The sequence below is a fragment of the Mustela erminea genome, chromosome 1 (genome assembly GCF_009829155.1).
Source record: "Mustela erminea isolate mMusErm1 chromosome 1, mMusErm1.Pri, whole genome shotgun sequence".
Lineage (NCBI taxonomy): Eukaryota > Metazoa > Chordata > Mammalia > Carnivora > Mustelidae > Mustela > Mustela erminea.
Genome location: NC_045614.1, coordinates 31,984,122 through 32,007,477, shown reverse-complemented (window position 1 = coordinate 32,007,477; position 23,356 = coordinate 31,984,122). Strand labels below are relative to the sequence as shown.

At 40.2% G+C, this 23,356-nt stretch overlaps 1 protein-coding gene across 1 annotated transcript; it reads left to right on the top strand.

Moving 5' to 3' along the window:
- Nucleotides 1–44: 44 nt before the first annotated feature.
- THOC7 (THO complex 7) lies at nucleotides 45–23,134 on the top strand. Its single transcript, XM_032324367.1, has 8 exons — nucleotides 45–169; nucleotides 15,758–15,875; nucleotides 17,233–17,360; nucleotides 17,643–17,729; nucleotides 19,980–20,037; nucleotides 21,160–21,226; nucleotides 21,309–21,378; nucleotides 22,071–23,134. The coding sequence occupies exons 1-8, from the start codon at nucleotides 151–153 to the stop codon at nucleotides 22,136–22,138; spliced, it is 615 nt and encodes a 204-aa protein (XP_032180258.1). The 5' UTR covers nucleotides 45–150; the 3' UTR covers nucleotides 22,139–23,134.
- The last annotated feature ends 222 nt before the right edge of the window (nucleotides 23,135–23,356 follow it).

The following is a 23,356-nucleotide window of genomic DNA, read 5'->3' as shown; positions in this document are numbered from 1 at the left end:
CGCGGCTCAGGCGTCGGAGCGGGCGGCCGCGGGCGCCGCCGCCTCCTCCTCCATGGCTGTTTACCCGGCTGCATTGTGGGAGTTTGACCTCCGCCGCCGCCGCCAACCGCCGCCTCAGCTTGCGCCGCCGCCGCCGCCGCCGCGCACGCCATGGGAGCCGTGACTGACGGTGAGGCCCGCTCGCCGCCACCCGGGCCCGTTCCCCCGAGCCCCTCGGCCGCTCCGGCCTCCTCCGAGCCCCCCGGCCTCCCCGGCCCCTTCAGGGAGCCCCTCGGCCTCTGCGATCGGACCCCGCGGGGAGCCGGCCTTTCCCGGACGCTTCTCCCCGGGTCCTTCGGGCCTCTCCCCGGCCCCCTGCTCCCCCCGGGAGCCCCTCGGACTCTCGGCCCGCTTTTCGGAGGCCGCGCCTGGCTTGCAGAGGGTGTGCTGGGAGGATGGTCGGGGGGCTGGGAGCACACGTGCGGGGGTGGGGGGAGCGGGAACGGTGGCAGCGGTGCGTGGGCGGGTGGTACCGGGAAGGGGTCCAGGCCATTCGCGTTTGTGACGAGGGAGCACTTAGTGAGAGTTTGGAGTCCGAGGAGTGGCGAAGGGGAAGAAGAGGTGGAGACCCTGCCCCGGTGGTCCGAGGTCTGGAGGGTGGGCTGGAGGGTGTGGGAACTTTAAGGATGGGGTGGAAGTTTGGGGCCAGGCCCGGACGAAGGGAGAGGTTCCAAGACGCGGGTGCTAAGGGTGTCAGCGTACACAGGGTGACACCTGGAGGAGGATTCTTCTGGACGGGTTGGGAAGGGCCCCCAGACTGTGGTGTGGATCGCTGTGAGGCCTGAGAATTAGCCCCGGACTGGAGGTAGGAAGAGGGAGTTAAGGACAATATCTAAAAAGGATAGATGTGGGTATCTGGAGGGCAATCAGAGAGTGTGCAGTGTGCATGGGGCGGTTAGGAGGACCCAGTGTAGGGATGAGGCCACCTGGGGTAGATAAGGCAATAAGAGATTTGTCAGTGTATATGTGTTGGGGACGGTGGTTTGTTGGCAGGAATGGGAGGAGGGTGCGCAGGCAGAGATGGGGTTTGTGGAACGTTGGGAGGGTAGTTTAAGGCAAGTGGACCCATGTGTGCAGAAACCCAGGAGATGATCTGCGGATTGAAAGCAGAAATAAAATAGGGTGCCACCGTGAGGAAGGTGGACAGGCATGATGGGCAACTGGAGGGAGAACCTAAGAAGGTATTAGGTTAAGGAGGAAGGAAGTCTTTTGACATCAAGGAAGGGGATGTCTAGGGCTGCTGTATTTGAAGAGAAGGTGACCAGTAAGGGTTGATGCCTGTGGAGAGATCATTTCTGAAAAGTTGGGGATGGACAGGATCTCCACATTAAAGGGCCTGCAGTGGGGAAAAAAAAAAAAAAAAAAAGGCCTAATTTTGTGATAACAGGTAATGAAGTGGGAGGCTCTTAAAGGTCCAGGAACTTCATGGGAAATTACAGCTTTGTTTCATTCTAGTTTTATTTATCCTGTCTTGGCTAGTCCTTGGGATTACAGTCCAGAACCAACAGGCAAGACCTTTTCTCCCCTCTTAGGTTGCAGTCTGGTGGAAAGAACCACTTGTGCAAAGGCCCCCAAATGTTGGAAAAACTCAAAGTTGATAAATATTTTCTAAAATTTAAAAAGTTATTTCCAGAGATTTCTGAGGGCAGTGGGAATCAGTTTTTAACATCGGTGTTGTGTGATCAGAATTGCATTAAAAGCAAGAAAACAAAAACCACCACCACGCTATATGTACTATGTGAAGAATGATGAGGGGAAGGGAAGAGAGGAGTTCAGTGGTCTCTTAACATGTAGTAGTCATCATGTGTCAAGGAGTGTTCTAATTATTAACTCCAGTTTACAGGTGCAACTGGGACACGAGGAGGTTAAGCAACTTCTCCACGTTTGTGCAGTTAGTAAGGTATAGAGCCAGAGCTGAAACCAGGCAGTCTGGCTCCCGAGTTCTTGCCCCTTATTACTGTGCATCCAGTCTCTCCGTTACTGCTGCCCTAGTCCTAGTAAGAGATCATGGGAACTCAGAAAAAAGGGGCATACAGAGAAGTAGACTGAGGTAGAATATCAGGACTTAAGCAGTTGAGTGGATGTTAGAGGTCACAGGAGTGCGCACTCTGCCCCTTAAAAGCTGTCTGATCTTGTGTAGGTTAATCTCTTTGAGCCTCATTCTTTATAAATGGGGATAATAAAATCTATCTCATAAGGCAGTTTAGAGGTTTAAATGCAATAAAAGTTGTAGTGCTTTGCATTGAGTCTGACCTGCAGTAATGTTCAGCAGATACTATTAAATGTAAGAATTGGTTTACTCATCTCTCCTTCATTTTCCTTTGATTAGGGCTGCGCCTTCTTCATCTTTGTATTTGCACAGATTGTCCTTTCCTGCCTAGCAACTGCTATTTCTTCAAGACTCACCTCAAGTATTCATCTCATTTCTAGAAACAGTTGATCTTTCACCTATTAACCCTGTTACTTTATGCATATTACTGTTGTAGCACTTAATACTTAATTTACTTAAATGACATATTCCAGAAAATATTTAAGGCAGCTCACCATAATGTGAAACCATAAAAAATAAATGCATGAGAAAACAGGGCAAAAAGAGTATTGAGAGGAAGGAAAACGAGGAAGTTAGAAGTGGGGTGATCCTCAAAATGCAGTGGGTAAAATCTGGTGCATTAGGCAGCCAGAAGTGACTCTTGTTTCTCTCCTAGTTCATACCAAGGGGCAGGACCTACTCCACTGTGTGCTGTTGTGTACAGGAGAGAAGGCAATATTAGATACACAGTACAAGCAATTCTTTCTGATTAAAACACTAGAGATAAAGTTGTCTCTAGGGTCCCCATAAAGAAAAGCTAGTGTCATATCCTTAACCTCTTATCAGCACCATTGATCATAGGGCTGTTTCCTAGCACATCCCTGACTAGGTGAGAGAAGGCTAAATCACAATTTAGAAAGGCATTCTCCCATCCAAGTACTAACCAGGCCCGACCCTGCTTAGCTTCCAAGATCAGATGAGATCGGGCGCGGTCAGGGTGGTATGGCCGTAGACTCGAAAGGCATCCTAAAGCCAATAGGTGGTTTAGCTGAATACTTCTGCTGCTCTGCCTTCATTCAGAGCGAGACTTTTGTTGTTGTTAATTTGTCTTAAGAATACTTAGGTTGTAGAAGAGTGGATGAAGTACAACTTTTTTAGGCAATCCACAGTAAACATGGTTTTTCTCAACTGGGCTTTTGGTAAAACGCAGAAGTGAGTAGTGGGTATGATAGGTCAGCAGTATATTGCATACCTTCTGGACCCAATTCAGGGTGCTGTCTACAGCAGTAAACTACAGGAAGCCCCGACTTCTGCTTGGGGGACAGAAGCAATGGTGTGGAATCAAATAAGTAATAAGATAGTTTCTGAGAAAGAACATAACTAAGTCCTGAAATGACCTAAGTTCTGAGAATGAACTGGATGGGATATGAAAGACTATAATGGGGGAGGGCTGCCAAAAGTCCAAGTCCGGTAGACTTCTCTGAAAAGTGACCCGTAGAGTAAGGCCTGAAGGCGTCAACCCCTATGTAGACTTCAGGAAAGGATTCAGGACAGGTTGCAACTAGTGCAAAGGCCTGAGGCGAAAATAAGCTCTGCCCTGCGGAGAAGATAAGGAATAAATTCAAGGGATCAGATAAGGGTTGGTATCCAGGTGCGTCTGGAGGGGTGTGATACAAAGGAGGTCAGAGAAGTAAACAGGAGCTTGCCCAGAGCTACCTAAGCTGTGGAAAGGCGATTGGATTTGTCTTCTGTGGGGACTTACAAATACGATTAGAGGATTTTAAACAGAAAAGTTAGTACTTTTTGATCATTCTGGGTTGCTGTGTAGAGAATGGATTCTAGGAAGGCAAGAATGGAAGCAGAGAGGCCAGCAAGAAGTCCTCCAAGGCTCCGGGAGGGTTTGGATTAGGACGATGGCCGCAAAGAAGACAGGAGTGGCCTGAATAGCTCAGCCACCCTGAAGAGTTCTTGAAGTACCAGTACTTGTCTCTGGAGCTTAGAGAACAGCTAATGCCCTCTTACAAATTTGAGGTGCCTGGCAAGATGCTGTGCCCTCACATAAACCTTCCATATGAGTTTGCCTGTCCTTTCGGACAGGGAATTCTTAAGAGGGGAAGCTCTTATATTTCCTGCACCCTGTACAAGGACATTTCGGTGCCTGTGAGGAACTGCTCTGCTCAGAGGGAAGGAGAGAGACATGATATAGTTTCCATGGATACAGAACTATAGATATTACCACCAACACTACCATTTTATAGATGGCAAAATAAAGGTCCTGGGGAGCGAGTGACTTACTGTCACATAGCTAGTTCTCAGCAAAGCCAGTTTCTCTCCTCCCCTGTTGTGACTCCAGCATTTTGGCTAACTGAAAACAGTTCAGGTTTTTGTTTTGTTTTGTTTTAAAGATTTTACTTATTCGTTTGAGAGAGAGCACAAGCAGGGGGAGAGGCAGAGGCAGACTCCCCGCTGAGCTGGGAGCCTGACAGGGGGCTCAGTCCCAGGATCTGGAGATCATGACCTGAGCCCAGGGACGATGCTTAACCATCTGAGCCACTCAGGCACCCCTGAAAAACAGTTTAGATGTTGTCACTGTTAACTTAAACTATGTTCACAGTTTGTATTTTGTATGTGTTAATTTAAAGGGTGTTAAACAGTGTTAGTGTTAGTACCCTGATAAGAATAATTTCAGAAGCACTTTTTTTTCTGAGAGAAAGAGAATCTTAAGCAGGCTCCATGCCCAATGGTGAGCCAACGCAGGGCTTAATCTCATGAGATCATGACCTGAGCCAAAATCAAGAGTGAGACACTTAACCAACTGAGCCATCCAGAAGCACTTTTTGCAGTGCAGAGAACATTAGGTACGTACGTACACGGATGTGCCAGAGCACAGATGCAGGTGAGAAGGAGGTGGCAGGGAGTGGGGTGTGGCCGTACATTCCATTGAATAGAGCTTGTTGGTTTTGACTGTATTTTTTTTTTAGTTGACGTGAAATTAGTATATATCATTAGTTTTAGGTGTACAACATAATTTGATATTTGTATGCACTACAAAGTGATTGTCATGATAAGCCCAGTTATAAGGGGCATATAAGGGAAGCCTACCCTGCAATGGCCCTGTCCCTCTAATAACCACTAATCTGTTCTCTATATGGGTTTTGTTTTGGGTTTTTTTGGTGTTGTTTGTTCATTTGTTTTTTAGATGCCACATATAAGTGAAAATGTATGGTATTTGTTTTTTCCTGTCTGACTTGTTTCATTTAGCATAATACTCTCAGGGTCCATCGCATGGTTTTCCAAATGACAAGATTTCCTTTTTTATGGCTGAGTAATATTCTACTGTGTATATGTTTTTGCTTTTTAATTAGAAATATGATGTTTGGATATATGCCATTAAAACTTAAAATAATGGGCTTTAATATGCCTGTGAACAATATGATAGAATAATGGAACTATGCTCCAACTTTCTGATAATGTGATTGTGGATATTTTCCTATGGCAGCGGATACTACTCATCTGTAAAATGAAAGTAATAATACATGCTTCTAGGGTTTCTTCAAGGGTGAAGTGTGATAATGTAGGTAAAGCACTTCAAAATTGGCTATCTAATCTGCTGTCCAAACCAGGACACTCTCCAGAGTAAAAGGAACAGACAGAATGTATGGTCCTCAGATAGGAGTGGATAAACCTTGTTTAAGGGCCTGCTGCTGGGATTCCTTTTACAATTGCTGATCCAATGCTAATCGGACCTTTGTGGTCACAGTTTGTTTGGCTTTTTTTCCCCCCACTAAAGCCAATGGATTTAACCACTGTGTTCCCTCAGCTCTGATCCCAGCACAGGGATTACTGATGCAGTGCACCTATTAAATACTGTTTCTTTAGCCAAGATAAATGGTTTTAAAAAGCAAGATTGAAGTTTCAACCTTGACTTTTTTAGCACCACACTCTAAACACTTAAGTAAATCTAGAGAAAAACAAAAGGACCTCAATACTTTGTTTTGCTTTTAAAAAAAAAAAATTTGCTTTAATTTTTGTTTAAGTAATCGACTTTGACATTAGCAATGTATTTAGACTAGCCCTAAGTATCTCACGAGAGATCAGAATTTTAAATGGAGAAAGCAAACCATCTTATAAACTGTTCCTTCCACTGCCTCTTTGTAATCTCTTAATGTTGTCAGCCTTCAAAATTGTTTTAGTGATTTTAAGCTTCTTGAAAGGAGGGGCAACATGCTATTTTACCATAAGTAACCTAAAGCAATGAGACATAAGTAATTCAGCTTAATGACCCATGAGCAGTGGCGATCCAGTGATAAATCTGAAAAGAATCTGCATGCTCACAGTTTTTACATGGCCCTAGTCTCTTGTAGGTCAAGTCAAGCCAGTTTTCTTGTTTCTTGTTAACACATCATGGATTCGTTAAAGAACACTGAATGGGACTTACAATGCAGAAAAAATGAAGAAAAATACCTCAAAGTGATCAATAAGCTCACTCCCCAGATAATCACTATTAGTATTTTTAAAAAGAAAACGCATGTCAGACAATTCAAGAAAAAAACACAAGTGACAGTGTGAAAACCCTCCTCTCTCACTTTCCATGGCTAGTCCCTCTTCCCCAGAGGTAATCACCATAGACTGTTTTGGTGTGCCTTTTCAGAAGGATTTTTAAGTGCCTCTAAAGGGTGAAAGCATCTTCTCTCGTGCCAGACTTGTGAGTTTGAGTCTAAGCTCTACTCCATACTTCCAGTGACATTTAATTTGAGCAGCTAACTTTAAGTTCCTTCACTGGTAAAATAGAGGTAGTAATACCTACTTTACAGGGCTGTTGTGCAGATTAAGTGTAAATGCATATACGTATATGCATTTACATATGTGTGTATTTACATATATACATTCGCATATACATATATACAAATAAAAGTTTTTTATATGTAAAAAACACATTCTTAGCATATTACAAGCATTACCTCAGTTGGTTGGCCACTATATCTACTTTAAAATTTTACGCAAACATTTACACACTCTTCTGTGATATACTTCTATAATCATATCGTGGAGCTCTTCCTACTTCATGCTTTTGTATCACTGTGTAGTATTGTATTTTTAAATTAATTCTTGGGCCACCAGGGTGGCTCAGTTAAGTGTCTGTCTTTGGCTCAGGTCATGATCTTAGGGTCCTGGGATTGAGCCCCACATCAGGCTCCCTGCTCAGCGAAGAGTCTGCTTCTCCCGCTCCTTATGCCCCTACCCCCTTGTGTGCACACTCTGGCTCCTGCGCGTGCTCTCTGTCTCTCTAATAATCAAAATCTTTAAAACAATTAATTCTCTAGTAAACATCTAAACATTTAGTCATTTTCAGTTTCTTACTCTTACAGGTAGTATTCCAATGGAGATATTTGTATAGATGCCTTCACCACACACCTGTGGGAATATATAATAGGAGACAGGTCAAAGACTACATGTATTTTTAATTTTTGGTACATATTGCTACATTGCTGTAGGAGCCAGCTGTTTCAAAGTCACCCTGTCCCAAAGTGTTTAATAAATTGTCCCTTCTCATGGTTTTCAGTTTGGATCTAGAGTGTTTAGGAACACGAAAAAGAAACCAATGGTTCATTTCTGTGCTAATAGAATTCCTTGCTAAAGTGCTTTTAAAAAGGAAATACTAGTCTTCACTGGTCGGTCACAGGATTGCTCTTTCCTTTTTTTTTTTTTTTAAGATTTTATTTATTTGACAGAAAGAGATCTCAAGTAGGCAGAGAGGCAGGTGGGGGTGGGAGGAAGGCTCCCTGCTAAGCAGAGAGCCTGATGGGGCGCTGTATCCCAGGACCCTGAGATCATGACCTAAACTGAAGGCAGAGGCTTAACCCACTGAGCCACCCAGGTGCCCCAGGATTGTTCTTTCCTAAAAGCAGGTGAGATTGCTGTGCTGTGAGGTCCAGCAGTTTAGAGAGGCACACCTAGGGGTAGATCAGCCCTAAGAGGAAGTGACATTAACAGTGACACTCTTGAGGGTGCCTGGGTGGCTCAGTGGGTTAAAGCCTCTGCCTTCGGCTCAGGTCATGATCCCAGGGTCCTGGGATCGAGACTCACATCGGGTTGTCTGCTCTGCAGGGAGCCTGCTTCCTCCTCTCTCTCTCTCTGCCTGCCTCTCTGCCTACTTGTGATCTCTGTCTGTCAAATAAATAAAATCTTTAAAAAAAAAAAAAAGTGACACTCTTGATACTGGTTGTCAAGCCTTGACCTATCCCTAAAGAAATAAGTGTCTTGAAAGTTGGGCCACCGTTTTCTTCCAGATTGTTTTGCTTTTTGAATATTTGCTCCCAGATGTTCTGAAAACTTGTTTTGTAATCAAGGTTTAAAGAGCTACTGTGAGGGAATAACAATGATGGGTTTTGAAAGTCTGGGTTTATGAGGGATTGTCCTTTCTGTGATAAAATGAGAACACAGCTAAAATGGCAATGTCCCGTGACTCAAGGCTTGGAGAAGGAGAATGGGTCTAGTGACTGTAAAGCAGTCATTTCTTCCTGCCTCTCTGTTTATGGAAAATGAGATATTAAAAACCTAACCCCTTGGACTATTTGAGGCTTATTTAGTGTCTTAAGCAATTACATGTGTTTTTTCTAGGTATAGGTATAGGTCAGCATATAAGACAAAGAGGGGTTGAAAATGACAAGTAAATCTTTGCTTATCAGCATATATGTGTCATAACTGATTTTAAAGTGATTCTGAATGGCAGACATTTTGTAGATATAATTATAGCACAATATTTAACTGAATCCAGTAAGAAATCTTTCTATAAGCCTACACTCAGGTGGAAAAGCACCAGCCTTGGGGCAGATATTAGATATTTGGGGTTAAAAACTTTTCGGGGATGCCTGGGTGGCTCAGTTGGTTAAGCGTCTATCTTCGGCTCAACTCATGATCCAGGGTTCTGAGATGGAGTCCCGCATCAGGCTCCTTGCTCAGCGGGGAGTCTGCTTCTCCCTCTGCCTACTGATCCCCATGCTTGTACTCTTGTGTGTACTCGCTCGCTCTCTACCTCTCACAAATAAATATATAAAATTTTTAAAAGCTTTTCCAGATGGCATTGATCTTATAGTCAGTAAAGAAAGCAATCGTGACAACTAAGAAATGATATTGATAACATCATTAAAATAGTTTCTAACCCATCTTATAAAGGGTGGGCCAAGATCTGCCAGAGTTAATAATATAAGTATTTAAGTTGCTTATAGAGATCTTCAGGCATGATGATAATTTACGAAGTTAATGTGTATAGTAAACAAAGGTTTTAGGTGTGTTCAGTGTAGCACTAACTGATGAAGTACCATTAAAAATAATAATACTCGTCATCTGTGTTAGGAACCATCAACAGCCTGCCTGGATCTAGATAGAATAAGCTATTTTCAAACTGGCCTCTTTGATTGTTGTCTTACTTTGTTGCTGTTGGAGCAGTGCTGTGTATTTTTATTTATGTTACTTTGGGGATTTTTATTCCCAGAGTATTTTCTAGGCAACAGCTGACTATGCAGTTTAAGTAGAGATACTGTGACCTTACAATATGAAGCTTAAGAGAAAAGCAAATTTGGGAGAGATCATAACTAGGCAAAACTCTGAATGCATAATATTTACTTACATGGTTATACAGTTGTGTCCATAGATACAGACGTATCTATATATATCTATAAATATACCTTTCATAGTGTTCACTCACTTTTTAAGACTTTTTAGGATGATACAAGTTGTGAATTAAATTAACATAAAGATACGGGTAACTTTTTTTTTTTTTTTCATTCTCACCATGAAATGGCATTGTGCTCCTTTGGATAATTTCATTTCAATAAAGTTTCACAGCTTTCCTTCCAGGTGCATATCTTATTCCCATTTTACAAATGAAGTTTTATTCCCGTTTTACAGATGAAGTGAAACTTGGTCCCACACACACACACAAAGTAAAGCCTCTGTGAACTAATCAGAATTTTGGCCCCAGTTTTTGACTTTGGCCCAGGGGTTTTGCTATGAAGAAATGCCATTAGAGGGAAGAGGGATAGGGCTGAACTGGGAGAAGGACCTGGGACAGGGAATCCATGGTCCTACCAGAATTGGACCTGCCACACTCCTACAGGTGGTGCCTTGGCTTTGGCCCCTGCCTTTTCCCAGCCAAGTCTCTGTTCAGTCCTAAATTGCCCCAGGACCTGTAATTCTAATCTCTAATTTTCATGCTGTTTTAGCTCCTACTGCATGTTTTTTGGTAGCCTCCTAATAGCTTCCCTGCCTTTGGGCTTTTCCTAGTTACTGTCCATTATGTACACTGCCCTCAGCTTTATACTCATGGAAAGTCTTGGTCCTGAACCATTAGCCACTCCCAGTTGCCTACCAGCAAAGTCCAAGTCCACTAGTATGGCATTCACTAGTGCAGACTCCCACATTTGGACGTCCATCTTTCTGTCCTTGGGTTCCAATATTTGTCCAGCCTCCATAAGGTTCTCATGTGCTCATGTATCTTCTAGCCTTTCATTCCCTCCTCTGCTAGAGCTCACAGCTTTCTCCCTGCCGGGGGTGGGGGGGGGGCAGGGAAGGGACTTTAGCTTGCTTTTTAATTTTTTGCCCTTTTTAAATATTTAAAGTTGGTCTTTTTCTTTTTCTTTTTAAGATTGATTTATTTGGAAGAAGGTAGCAAAGGGAGAGAGAGTCTTAAGTAGAGTCCTCAGTATGAGCATAAAGCCCCATGTAGGGCTGAATCTCATGACCCTGAGATCATGACCTGAGCCAAAGTCAAGATTCAGATGCTCAACTGACTGTGCCAGCTAGACACCCCAAAGATTGTACTTTTTTAAGTAATCTTTACACTCAACGTGGGGCTCTAACTCACAACCCCCGGATCAAGAGTTGCATGCTCTACCAACTGAGCCAGCCAGGCACCCATCATTTTTTGTATTTTTTAGGTAGCTTTATTGAGGGATAATTTTATACGAAGAACTGAATATTTAATGTGTAAAATTTGATGTATCTGGACATATGCAAACACCTGTGATAATTTCACCATAATCATAGCTTTCTTTTTCGAACAACAACTGACAGACTTTGAGTGCTCATATGATTCAAAAATCAAATAATGTAAAAAGATATTTCCCCATCTTCCAGCCTGTTCTCTAACCCACTTACATTGCCCCTCTCCCTTGGTAACTTACCCCTTTTAGTTAGTTTCTTGTATATCATTCCAGGGTATTTGTAGGAATATAAGCATATATTCTCATTTCTCCCCCATTTATATTGAAAGGAAGCATGCTATACATTACTGTTCCTCACCCTTGCTCTTTTTCAAGTTATCTTTTTTTTTTTTTAAGATTTTGTTTGTTTATTTATTTGACAGAGATCACAAGTAGGCAGAGAGGCAGGCAGAGAGAGAAGGGGGGAAGCAGGCTCCCGGCTGAGCAGAGAGCCCGATGCAGGGCTCGATCCCAGGACCCTGGGATCATGACCTGAGCTGAAGGCAGAGGCTTTAACCACTGAGCCAGCAGGGCGCCCCTTGGTAAATTATCTTAAGTGATCTCCGTATCAGCACATAAACATTTCCTCATTCTTTGGTTGTTGGGGTTTTTTTTTTATGGCTTCATAGTATTCCATCATATTTTTGTGCCAAAATTTATCTAGCTCCTTGTCAATGGAGATGGTCATATTACATATGTATGAGTTTATCTAAGATTATTGGGTGGAAGGGTCTATGTTATTTGAAGTTTAGGTAGATATTGTTGAAATACCTTTTAGCTTTCTTGGTTGGTGATTTTTTAAAAGATTTTATTTATTTTATTTTTATTTATTTGAGAAAGAGTGAGCAAGAGAGAAAGAGAGCACAAGCAGGGGGAGAAGGAGAAGCAGACTCCCCATGCAGGGAGCCCGATGCAGGGCTCAATCCCAAGACTCGGGATCATGACCTGATCCGAAGGCAGATGGTTAATCAACTGCACTACCCAGGAACCCCCAAAATTTTCTTTATTTGAGGGATAATGAGAGAACGCAGGCAGGGTGGGGAGCAGAGAGAGAGAAGGGCAAGCTGACTCTGCTGACTGTGGAGCCTGATGTGGGACTTGATCACAGGACCCTGAGATCATGACCCAGAGCAGAAAACCAAGAGGTCACTTAACTGAGCGAGCCATCCAGGCATCCCACTGACTGATGATTTTTAAGTATGAAAAGAGCAGCCCAAATTCCATTTCCCCCGAGTCCCCCAAGCCAAAGGAAACTGTCCTAATCTCTTCTGGTACATGTCCATGTCATTCACTTAACAGCCCCCGCCTCTTCTGCATGTGTTCACATGCACATTATTTCTCCACCTAGAGCGGAAGAACTCAGGTCTTCATCTCATATCCTCAGAACTGCTCTGGTCCCCTATGAACACATCTGCTCATTGATCAAGTATTCATGTTTTTGCACAAGAAGAGAAATCTCTGCTTCGGACCTGAAAATAAGGTGGTTGCCTGCTAGTCCTTGTTAGTATTTTATTGAGACAAAACTCTTCAGAGAGCAGATGGCCCCAGGCAGATACCACAATCCAATTTAAAAATATTTATTGCACATCAGAAGTGTAAAGACACAGGGGTGCTTCCTCCTCTCTCTCTCACTGCCTGCCTCTGCCTACTTGTGATCTCTGTCAAATAAATAAATAAAATTTAAAAAAAAAAAAAAAAAAAGAAGAAGTGTGAAGACACAATGTGGAAAGTTGAGCAGGAAACAAAATGAATGAGACCCAGGACTGGCCTTCAAGAACCTTTTCCCAAGTTTATTTGGCCTGTACAGTGTTCTGACATTTTTTCAAAAACTTCTTTAATTGGGGTATTACATATATAAATGTACACAGATCTTAACTCTACAGCTGGAATGATCACCAAATGTGCTTGAAATATTTTTTTTGTCACCAAACCTTAAAAATCTCTTGAAAAACCAGCTGTGGTAATAGTTTCCTCCCTTTGGGTACTTATTTCCTGATTTCCTACTCCCTTACATCCCTGGTCCTCAATAAAATAAGATGCCCAGGTATTTGGGAGGAAGAGGGTGGTTGGTTGGGCAGGTTGGGAGAGCAGAGATAAAAAAAACGAGAAACTGAACAAAAGAAAGGAATTGAGCAGCATCAGATATCCAACTGCTCACTGCTGGATGTTTACTTTTAACAAAGTTAAAGCGTGTTTGTAATAAAAAATAAAAATTCAAAACCCAATTCTGAAAATGTTCCTCTAACGTCGCAGAACAGATTTTAAAACTGCAGCCACCTGCCTTCCAAAGTTTATCTCTGCTGCACCTGCGCTCAGAAATACTTCAGCCTACACGCAGGAACTCTTGTTTAAAGATTTCGCTGTTGTTTCATTATGCAGGCTCTCCAAGAATTATCTACACTTAAAGAATTGTTTTTTAGGGGTGCCTGGGTGGCTCAGTGGGTTAAAGCCTATGCCTTCAGCTCAGGTCATGATCCCAGAGTCCTGAGATCAAGCCCCGTATCGAACACTCTGCTCAGTGGGGAGCCTGCTTCCTCCTCTCTCTCTCTGCCTTTAAAAGATTTTTTTAAATCTTTTTAAAAAATTATTTTTTAGGGGCGCCTGGATGGCGCAGTGGGTTGGGCCTCTGCCTTCGGCTCGGGTCATGATCTCGGGGTCCTGGGATCAATTCCCATATGGGCTCTTCTGCTCAATGGGGAGCCTGTTTCTTCCTCTCTCTGCCTTTCTGCCTACTTGTGATCTCCGTGTGTCAAATAAATAAATAGAATCTTTAAAAAAATAAAAAAAAATTATTTTTTAAAAAAATAATGCACGCACATGGTGAAAAACAAGTCTGTGAAACAACATAGAAAATTCAGTTTTTTCTCTGCAAAAACCGTAGTCCCTCTGTAGTCCCTATCACCAGGAGAAACTACTATAACCAGTTTCTTGTGTTCTTTCCAGAGATATTCTCTCAACACGCACATACGTGTGTGTACACGCACAGGCACAAACAAACACGCAAGGCCTCCCCCTTTTCTACACAGATGACAGCAAACGGTGTGGTTCTTTGCACATGTTTTATTTGCACCTGCATTTGCATCTCCTGGACCAAAGGAGATTTCTTGCCGTCAGCATATACAGCCACACTGTTGGCTTCATCATAGTACATTATATGAAGTTGGGATAATCTGACTAGTCTCTTACTGTTACATGCTTAGGTTTGCGATCTTTCTACTATGAACAGCACTAAGAACATCTCTGCATTTATCTTTGTGGGTGGATGTGCATGGTTATCTATGGGATCAGTTCCTAGAATTGGAGTTCTGGGGTTGAAAAGAAAATGTGCCTTGGAAAATCTTGTTTGTGGTAGCCCATTTGCCCCAGAAAGAGCCTACCCGTCTGCATGCCATCAGTGTATGTAAGTGCAGTTTCTCCATGTCCTTGCCAGCACTTTTATCAGGTATTTTGATCTTTGCCAATCTGATAGATGGAAATTATGTTTGGGGTGCCTGGGTGGCTGAGTTAGTTAAGCCTCTAACTCTTGCTTTTAGCTCGGGTCATGATCTCCTGGATTGTGGGATCCAGCCTTTGTTCCAGCTCGCTGCTCAGCGGAGAGTCTGTTTAGGGATTCTCTCCTTTCCCCTACACATGCGAGCTCTCGCCCTCTCAAATAAATAAACCTTTTTTTAAAAAATTGTGTTTCGGGGCACCTGGGTGGCTCAGTGGGGTAAGCCTCTGCCTTCGGCTCAGGACATGATCCCAGGGTCCTGGGATGGAGCCCCGCATGGGACTCTTTGCTCAGCAGGGAGCCTGCTTCCTCCTCTCTCTCTGCCTGCCTCTCTGCCTACTTGTGATCTCTGTCTGTCAAATAAATAAATAAAATCTTTAAATAAATAAATAATATAATAAAATAAAATAAAAATTATGTTTTATTGGGTTTCAGTCTGCCTTTCTCTTGTCATGATCCCGCATTATTTTGTCCAGCAAGAACACTGCCAGACGGGCCGATTGGAGCCCCACTTACCACTCACCATTATTATCTGCCATGCTCTCTGATTCCATTTTCTTTTTCTTTCCCTTGAAGCAAAAGTGAGACAGACTTGTTAAAAAAGAAAAAGAAAAAAAAAATGTCTTCATGGGGGAAGAAACATTACAGATGTAATAACTAAATTACACCTTTTTTTTTTTTTGACAAATCCATTCCCATTTCTCTGACCTCTCTTTCGTTCTTGTCACCCAATCTGCCACTACATCTTTCAAATCTTTTCTTTCTGTGCCTTTCAGAGACACAGAAAGAGACAGGAACACTTCAGCCTGCCTTCTGTGTAAACAGGTTTTTCCAAAACAAAGTTCTCCAAGAACTATGGCTTATGTGCTTGGCGATACCTGAAAACTTTCCGTTCAGTACCCCAGCAGTAGAATTCCAGTTCCATGAGCACATTGATAACCCCAGCCTCTAGTACACTGCTTGCATATAGTAGACACTCAGTAACTGTCTTCATAGTGACATAAAAATATATACATAAATTCTAGTAAAACCTGCATAACGTAAAATTTGCCATCCTAACCATTTTAAGTATACCGTTTAGTGGCTTGAAGTATATTCGTGTCCCAATGGTTTTCTTCTGGATGAATGAGTAAGTCATGATATTGGTTATTTGCCCCTGAAAGTCATCAAGAGCCAGACCATCGTTTTCATTCACGGTGTTGTTTTTCCCTCCAGACGAAGTCATACGGAAGCGTCTCCTGATTGATGGAGACGGCGCTGGAGACGACCGGAGAATCAATCTGCTGGTGAAAAGTTTCATTAAGTGGTGCAACTCCGGGTCCCAGGAAGAGGGGTATTTCTCTGACTCTCCTTGCTACACCAGTGTCCTAATCAGAGTTTAGACCGTGTATACAGCCCTGTCTGTAGTTCAGCTTCTCACTCTTTTTCGGTTGTCCAGTGGAGGCAATTCTAGATTTTTCTGGCCCTTATTTCTCTTCAGAAGCCTGCTTTGTGTTTATTCAAATGCGCAGAAGGTGTAGTGTTTAAGAAATAAGGATTGAATTCTGGCTCATTCATTGGTCACTTTCGGCATTTAGTTAGACAAAATATCTAAATGGAATTTTCTCTTTTGCTTTTTTCTTTTTCTTTTTTTTTTTTTTTTTGTTTTGTTTTCATAAAATATCTGTTTCAGGGGTACAGGTCTGTGATTCTTCAGTCTTACATAACACCCAGTTCTCATTACAACGCATACTCTCCCCTCCAGCAACCCTTTTTTTCAGTAAGCTCTACGCCCAGTGGGGCTTGAACTCGGGACCCTGAGATAAGGGGTCACCTGTGCTACCAACTGAGTCAGTCAGCCCAGTGCCCCAATTTTCTCTTTCTTAAATAAGCTAATAAAAAGTTTTTATATACTGCAGGGTTTTATACATATTTAGTAACATTTTTGCCTTAGAAAAATTTCCCTCATTTGAATTAGCTTTTCACATAAATCATTGTAAAGAGTGAAAAAATTGTGAAAATAAAATTCTGAGGATAAAAAACCATCTTGATTAAAACATTTTTTTTTTAAGATTTTACTTATTTGAGAGAGGGGGAGGGAGAGCAAACTCCCCACTGAGCAGGGAGCCCCCATGGGGCTGGATCTCAGGGCCCTGAGACCTGAGCCAAAGGCAGATGCTTAACCAACTGAGCCACCCAGACACCCTTGGATTAAGACATTTTTAAAAAGTATTTTAAACAAAATTCAAACAAGTAGTTGAATTAAGTTTATATTGATAAGAACAGCAGTCCCATCTTTGCACTTGTAACTGAAGCAGTTTATAAATTCAAGTACTCCCATTAAGAAAAATTAAACATAAAAGAAAGATATTCTGAATTATTTTAAATAAAGCAAATGAGGGGTGCCTGGATGGCTCAGTGGGTTAAAGCCTCTGCCTTCGGCTCAGGTCATGATCTCAGGGTCCTGGGACGGAGCCCCACATCAGGCTCTCTGCTCAGCAGGAGCCTGCTTCCTCCTCTCTCTCTCTCTGCCTGCCTCTCTGCCTACTTGTGATCTCTGTCAAATAAATAAATAAAATCTTTAAAAAAAAAAAAAAAAGCAAATGATTCTCTCAGAACTTGGTAGTTCTGCCTGCACTGTAATATATATATAATTGTTCAACTTTGGTATTTCACAAAAATCTTTAATCTGTTTTTCTCTTTTCCACCAGATACAGCCAGTACCAACGTATGCTGAGCACACTGTCCCAATGTGAATTTTCAATGGGCAAAACTTTGCTGGTATATGATATGAATCTCAGAGAAATGGAAAATTATGAAAAAATTTACAAAGAAATAGGTAAACTTAAAACAATTTATGTTTCTTTGTAAAGTTTTAATTTTTATGGTGTAAAGGAAGTAATATCTACTAGCATTTTTCTTTGATTAGTGGTAAAATAATAACAATGACAATATTAATAGAATGTGGTAAATGTTAGCTCCAAAAATGTATTCTGGTATGATTGCGGTACTTTCATCTATTAGCAATGGAACTTAATTTAAAAACACATTTTAAAATTGAAAATGGATGAAGATGATGCATGTTGTTGCAACTGTCTTTAAAAAATCCCTTTTCACATAGAATGTAGCATTGCTGGAGCACATGAAAAAATTGCTGAGTGCAAAAAGCAAATTCTTCAAGCAAAGCGAATACGAAAAAATCGCCAAGGTAAGGGTTTTTCAGGATTTCGGGTGCAAATACTTTATTACTGAGTACTATTTTCATATGGTTTTTAATGTTGTGTGGTAAAATCTTCAGCAAGAATCAATCTGAATTAAAAAAGAAGGAGCTAAACTTAATTCTTTAAAACTATATTATTCTTCAAAATAGTGGAGAAGGAAGGCTATGCTGAAAAACACTTCTTTTTTATTATACTGATTATCCAAATATTAGATTATATTGATTATCCAAATATTTCTTAAGTATTCATTTTTTCTTACTGTCTTCAGACCCCTTTGCCTAAGTAATGTTATGGTTAATCAGCAAAGACAATTCACACAAGTACACTAGACCTAAGATTTTGTTTGTTATTTGTTTGTTTCATGGAGTTACTTTCCAGGAAAAAGAAAGGAATTTAAGCCCAGTGAGTTTTTAAGTACAAATCAAGCGAATATTTAAAGTTTAGCTTTGTCCTGATCTCTTTTGGTTTTGTTTGTTTGTTTGTTTTTAAGATTTTATTCACTTATTTGACAGAGAGCAAGAGCACAAGCCAGGGAGAGCAGCAGAGGGAGGAGAGGGAGAGGCAGGCTTCCTGCTGATCAGGGAGCCTGATGCTGGGCTCCATCGTTATCTTCAGAGAACTAGAGTCTCTGGGAAAGGAACTAGAGCATCTTTCACATATTAAAGAAAGTGTTGAAGATAAGGTTAGATTATGACCTGAGCTGAAGGCAGGTGCTTAACCGACTGAGCCACCCAGGCACCCCTGTTTTGTTTTTTTATTAGGTTATGTCCTCATTGCAGTCCATAAAAACTATTTCAAAATTGTTTCAATGGCTGGGGCATTGTTCTTCCTATAATGTAAGTTGAAAGAAAGGAAGATAAAAGATATAATGCATAATCACAACTGTGACCTATATACGAAAAACAAAAAGGAAATAGAAAATGCTAATGGTTATTTTGGGTCTGCGGATTTTTATGGCTTGGTCTTTTTTTTTTTTTTCCCCTTGCAGTGGACATGTATTATTTTGTAATCAAAAACTTTTTTATTGGGGTGCCTGGATGGCTCAGTGGGTTAAAGCCTCTGCCTTTGGCTCAGGTCATGATCCCAGGGTCCTGGGATGGAGCCCCACATCGGGCTCTCTGCTCAGCGGGGAGCCTGCTCCCCCCCTCTCTGTGCCTGCCTCTCTACCTACTTGTGATCTCTGTCTGTCAAATAAATAAATAAAATCTTTTAAAAAAAAAACTTTTTTATTAAAAGTCATACTTTTATTGAATCAAAATGCTGATTTTCAAAACAATGAACTTTACTTTTTAATGAGCCAATTAAGATGTTCAGTTCCTTATTTTAAAATATTGGTTTTGAACTCATTCAAAAATACATGTGGTCAAGTTCAGTGGCCAATTTGCAGAAGAATATATCAACTTATTTAATAATTATTATGGACTCTAAAATCATTTTAAAAGGTTCCATAGGGTTTTTCTCTATTAGTTGAGGCTTTTAAATGAATGCTGCCATTCATCAGTTCAAGGTTAATGGGAAATAACAGGGAAATTTGGAGACTTCAGTGGAAGAGAAAAAATAAATTTTATCATTTCTGAATTTTAAAGATTTTTTTTTTTTTTTTTTTTTTTTACTTGAGAGAGAGACAGTGAGAGAAAGCATGAACGAGGAGAAGGTCAGAGGGAGAAGCAGACTCCCCATGGAGCTGGGAGTCCGATGCGGGACTCGATCCCGGGACTCCAGGATCATGACCTGAGCCGAAGGCAGTCGTCCAACCAACTGAGCCACCCAGGCGTCCCTATCATTTCTGAATTTTAAATTGTTTTTAAATTTCTGAAATCTTTACCTTTAGAATGAGAATGAGAAGTGTTTGCCATTGTTAAGATCTGCAGTGAATGGTAGGATATATTGACCTCGCTAATCTTCTCTTTGCTGGGCAAATAGTGAATAAGATCCTCTTCATAATCAGTCCACTTCATGATCAATAAAGGGCTTCAGTTCACTTTGCTATGCTAGCCTCTTATATCCTGCCTAGGGATAGGTAAATAGAAAAACAGAGTGGATGCAAAAGGCCTTATTCGGAACAGTTCGAAATCATGTTGAACCAAGTGACATTGGCAGTACTCTTTCCATCCTTCAGTGTTTTCATCTTTATGCACTGAGAAAGTGATTAGGAGAGACCTGTGATATTTCACCTTTTTCTTCATGTCCATGTTCAAAAGAAAACCTTAATTTGATAAATATTTTGTATCTTTCAGAGTATGATGCTTTGGCTAAAGTGATCCAGCACCATCCAGACCGGCATGAGACATTAAAGTAAGTTTAGAGTCTACTTTGAAAGGAACTAATCTTTATAAATTTATAATGTTTACATACTAGCCTATGCATTCCATTTTTATGGGAGTACATAATATGTTTCAGAAGGAGGGGTCAGATCTTCCAAATTACATATTCTACTACCAGTTGGCTGAATTTTTCCTTCCTCTGATCTTACTGTCTGTAGTTCTAAAATAAATGAATATATATATCACAAATGAAAATAGATAAAATATGGTAGACTATACATATAGTACAATACTAAATGAGCAATTTAAAAAAACAAACTATCTCAGGGGCACCTGGGTGGCTCAGTCTGTTAAGCGTCTGCCTTCGGCTCAGGTCATGATCCCAGGATCCTAAGATCAAGTCCTGCATCGGGCTCCCTGCTCAAAGGAGAGTCTGCTTTTGTGTCTGCCTCCCCCAGCTTGTGCTAGTGCTCTCTCCCTCTCTCTCTCTTAAATAAATTAATTAAAATCTTAAAAAAAAAAAAAAACGCTTAGATCTTAAAAATATAATCAGTGAAAAGAAGAATAGAAGACATAATGAATTTTAAGTTATTCCTAAGTTTCTGTAACATATACAGAATAATAACCATTTATAAAAATTAAACCCCCCATTACATACTAGTACTGTATATTATTTAGAAAGACAAATATGTGAATGAAAAAGGATTGGCGTGGTGAAGTGATTGCCTGAGTAAGGAATAAAGGAGGAAAAATGGTCTGGGATAGAGGATAGCCAATAAGGTTCTAAGAGGATTTCAAGTTAATCTGAAATGTTTCATTTCTTTTACCAAGGGGAAAAAAACAAAGAGGAAGGACCCTTTTTTAGGTCAAATAAGTATGATAAAATGTTAAAAGTTATCAGTTCTTTTGGTGTGATATTCTATTACGTGTGTTTTCTTAGGTTTTAAAACTTCTCTAGAAATTTGATTTTAATAAAGAAAAGTATATACTTAGAATTTAAAAAGACCATCCCTAGCTTCAACGTTTCATCATAATGGAGTGTAATAACTTCTTATCCTTTATTTTTTTTTTAATTTTTAAAATCCTATTTAGTAATAATTGTGACTTCTCTGCCCCCAGTTAGCAAACTATAACACTGTCTTATTGTTTTCAGGGAACTAGAATCTCTGGGAAAGGAACTAGAGCATCTTTCACATATTAAAGAAAGTGTTGAAGATAAGGTATCTGTACACATACATTGGTCTCTATGATATGTATATGTGTATAGATCAATGCGTATTAATTTTTTTCTTGTTTACACAGCTGGAATTGAGGCGGAAACAGTTTCACGTTCTACTTAGTACCATCCACGAACTTCAGCAAACACTAGAAAGTAAGTAGAAGTAGTCACAGAATGAATGTTTATAAAGACTTTTAAGTGATCCAGGGGCATGACTTCTAAAACACACATCTTGTTGAGAGAGTAGACCTTCAGTTTCAGAACAGGAGTATAGTTGGATGATGTTAGAAGTACTCAAGCTGTTCAAGTTTCTGCATATATGATTTAAAATACATGTACTATGGTTCACATTGAAATTTAAGGATGATAGATTTGGAATTCTTCTTGGTTTATTACAGTTTATTGCTATAAAGTAACAATGCAGGATCCAGGCAGGCAGTGGTCAGTGAGTGGAGTAATAGTGCATAAGCACGTTTGCATAGTCGGTAAATGGAAGGTGCTTTGAGAAACCTGAGACTAACTCTTTGTATTGACTGTTGCCAATTGGAAATGTCTATGTTATCTGACCTCCTTATTGTTTTTACGAAAAACCTAAAACCTAGATTTTTTTTTAATGTGTTTTATAACGTAAGTTTTACATTTTGACTTAACTAATAAACACCAACAACCAAAACAGCACTTTTAAAACCAAACACTGTGTTGGCCGATGACAGTCATAGGCTGCCATTTTGCCATCTTTGTTTTAGACATATCGGCTCATAAAGGATAAAAATGTTGTCATGTATTCATTAAACATATAATTTAAACGAATTAGACTGAAGTTTTATGGTTTTTCTCAATTGCAGATGATGAAAAGCTCTCAGAGGTAGAAGAAGCTCAAGAAAGCACCATGGAAACAGATCCTAAGCCATAGACAGGCTAATGGTTCACACTTCCCAAGAATGCAGAAGTAACGACATGCTCCTAGTGCATTCAGAATTTGTTGTGTTCTTCAGATATTTAAAGTTTTGGCAGATTAAACTACTTTGCTTTTAAATATTAATGCACAGTTCATTCCTATTTCTTTACACAAAGGAAAAAAACTTCACTATAGATTTGTTTGTATTGAAATGTGTTTTTTATTTTTAAAAGGTAGGAAGCAATATCCAAAAATGTTTAATAAAATGTTTTCAAGGCAGATATGTTTGTTCTCATTAGCTTTCTAAGTAGTTTTTATAAAATAAATTGAGGATTGTGAGAAAGTGGCATTTCTAGAATGTATGTGAAAAAAATGAGTCGGTCTGGAAATCATTACCATCTTTGAAAATGGAATTCGTAAATAGGCTTCATGAGGGCTTTGAACTTGTGAAATTGTGTACAAAGTGTCTGTGGTGTGTCCTCATTTGGCAAGAGGTTGCCTGATCTAACAGTCAGTGGTATAAGAAGTAATTACAAGAGCAAAGTAAATCAATCATGCACTGCCTTCTAGATCTCTCAATGTAATGCTTAAGCAATGCGGTTGTTAAACGTTTTGTTGATATGTTTTCTTCTACTGTTTCATTTTTAGGAGTCATTTTCAGTAGAAAAAACATATCGACAAAGAAAAAATTATCTCAGAAAAATAATCTATTAAAATGGTCAGTCTTGCATAAACGATTTCATGATCTTAAAAATTAAGCTAAGGCTGAATCAGTTGTAATTTTCTTAAGTAGCGAATTTAATGTTCCATACTTCTTAGCTTCCATCCATATCCATCTTTTTTAGTTCGGAAACATGACACTTTGCATGAATCATACCTTAAACAATGTTACATTTTTGTAATTTTAGTAAGAATTCTTATCTTTAAGTATGAAAGTTTAAATTTAACTCAGTAGTAGTCATATTACAAGTGTCATAATACCATTAAATGCTTCTAATTTCATCTGGCAAATCCTGGGAGAAATTTCTTTGCAGAATTGCTATGCCCTGATAAGTGTTTCTGTTTTCCAATATTAATAAGAATTATGAAGCAAAAATTTGCTAACATGGACTCAAAATTAAAAATCAGTTGTTCAAAAAAGGATTTTTTTTTAAAGACTGTTAGGCAGAATATTCTAAGAAATGTCTATCTCCCCAACTGATAATTCACTAGAGAGATTTATTCAGGATTATG

Bases quoted from the DNA above. Each gene is read 5' to 3' on its own strand.
- THOC7 (XM_032324367.1), top strand. The intron at 17,361-17,642 runs GTAAACTTAAAA...CTTTTCACATAG, and splicing joins AAAAATTTACAAAGAAATAG to AATGTAGCATTGCTGGAGCA. The intron at 21,379-22,070 runs GTAAGTAGAAGT...TCTCAATTGCAG, and splicing joins ACTTCAGCAAACACTAGAAA to ATGATGAAAAGCTCTCAGAG.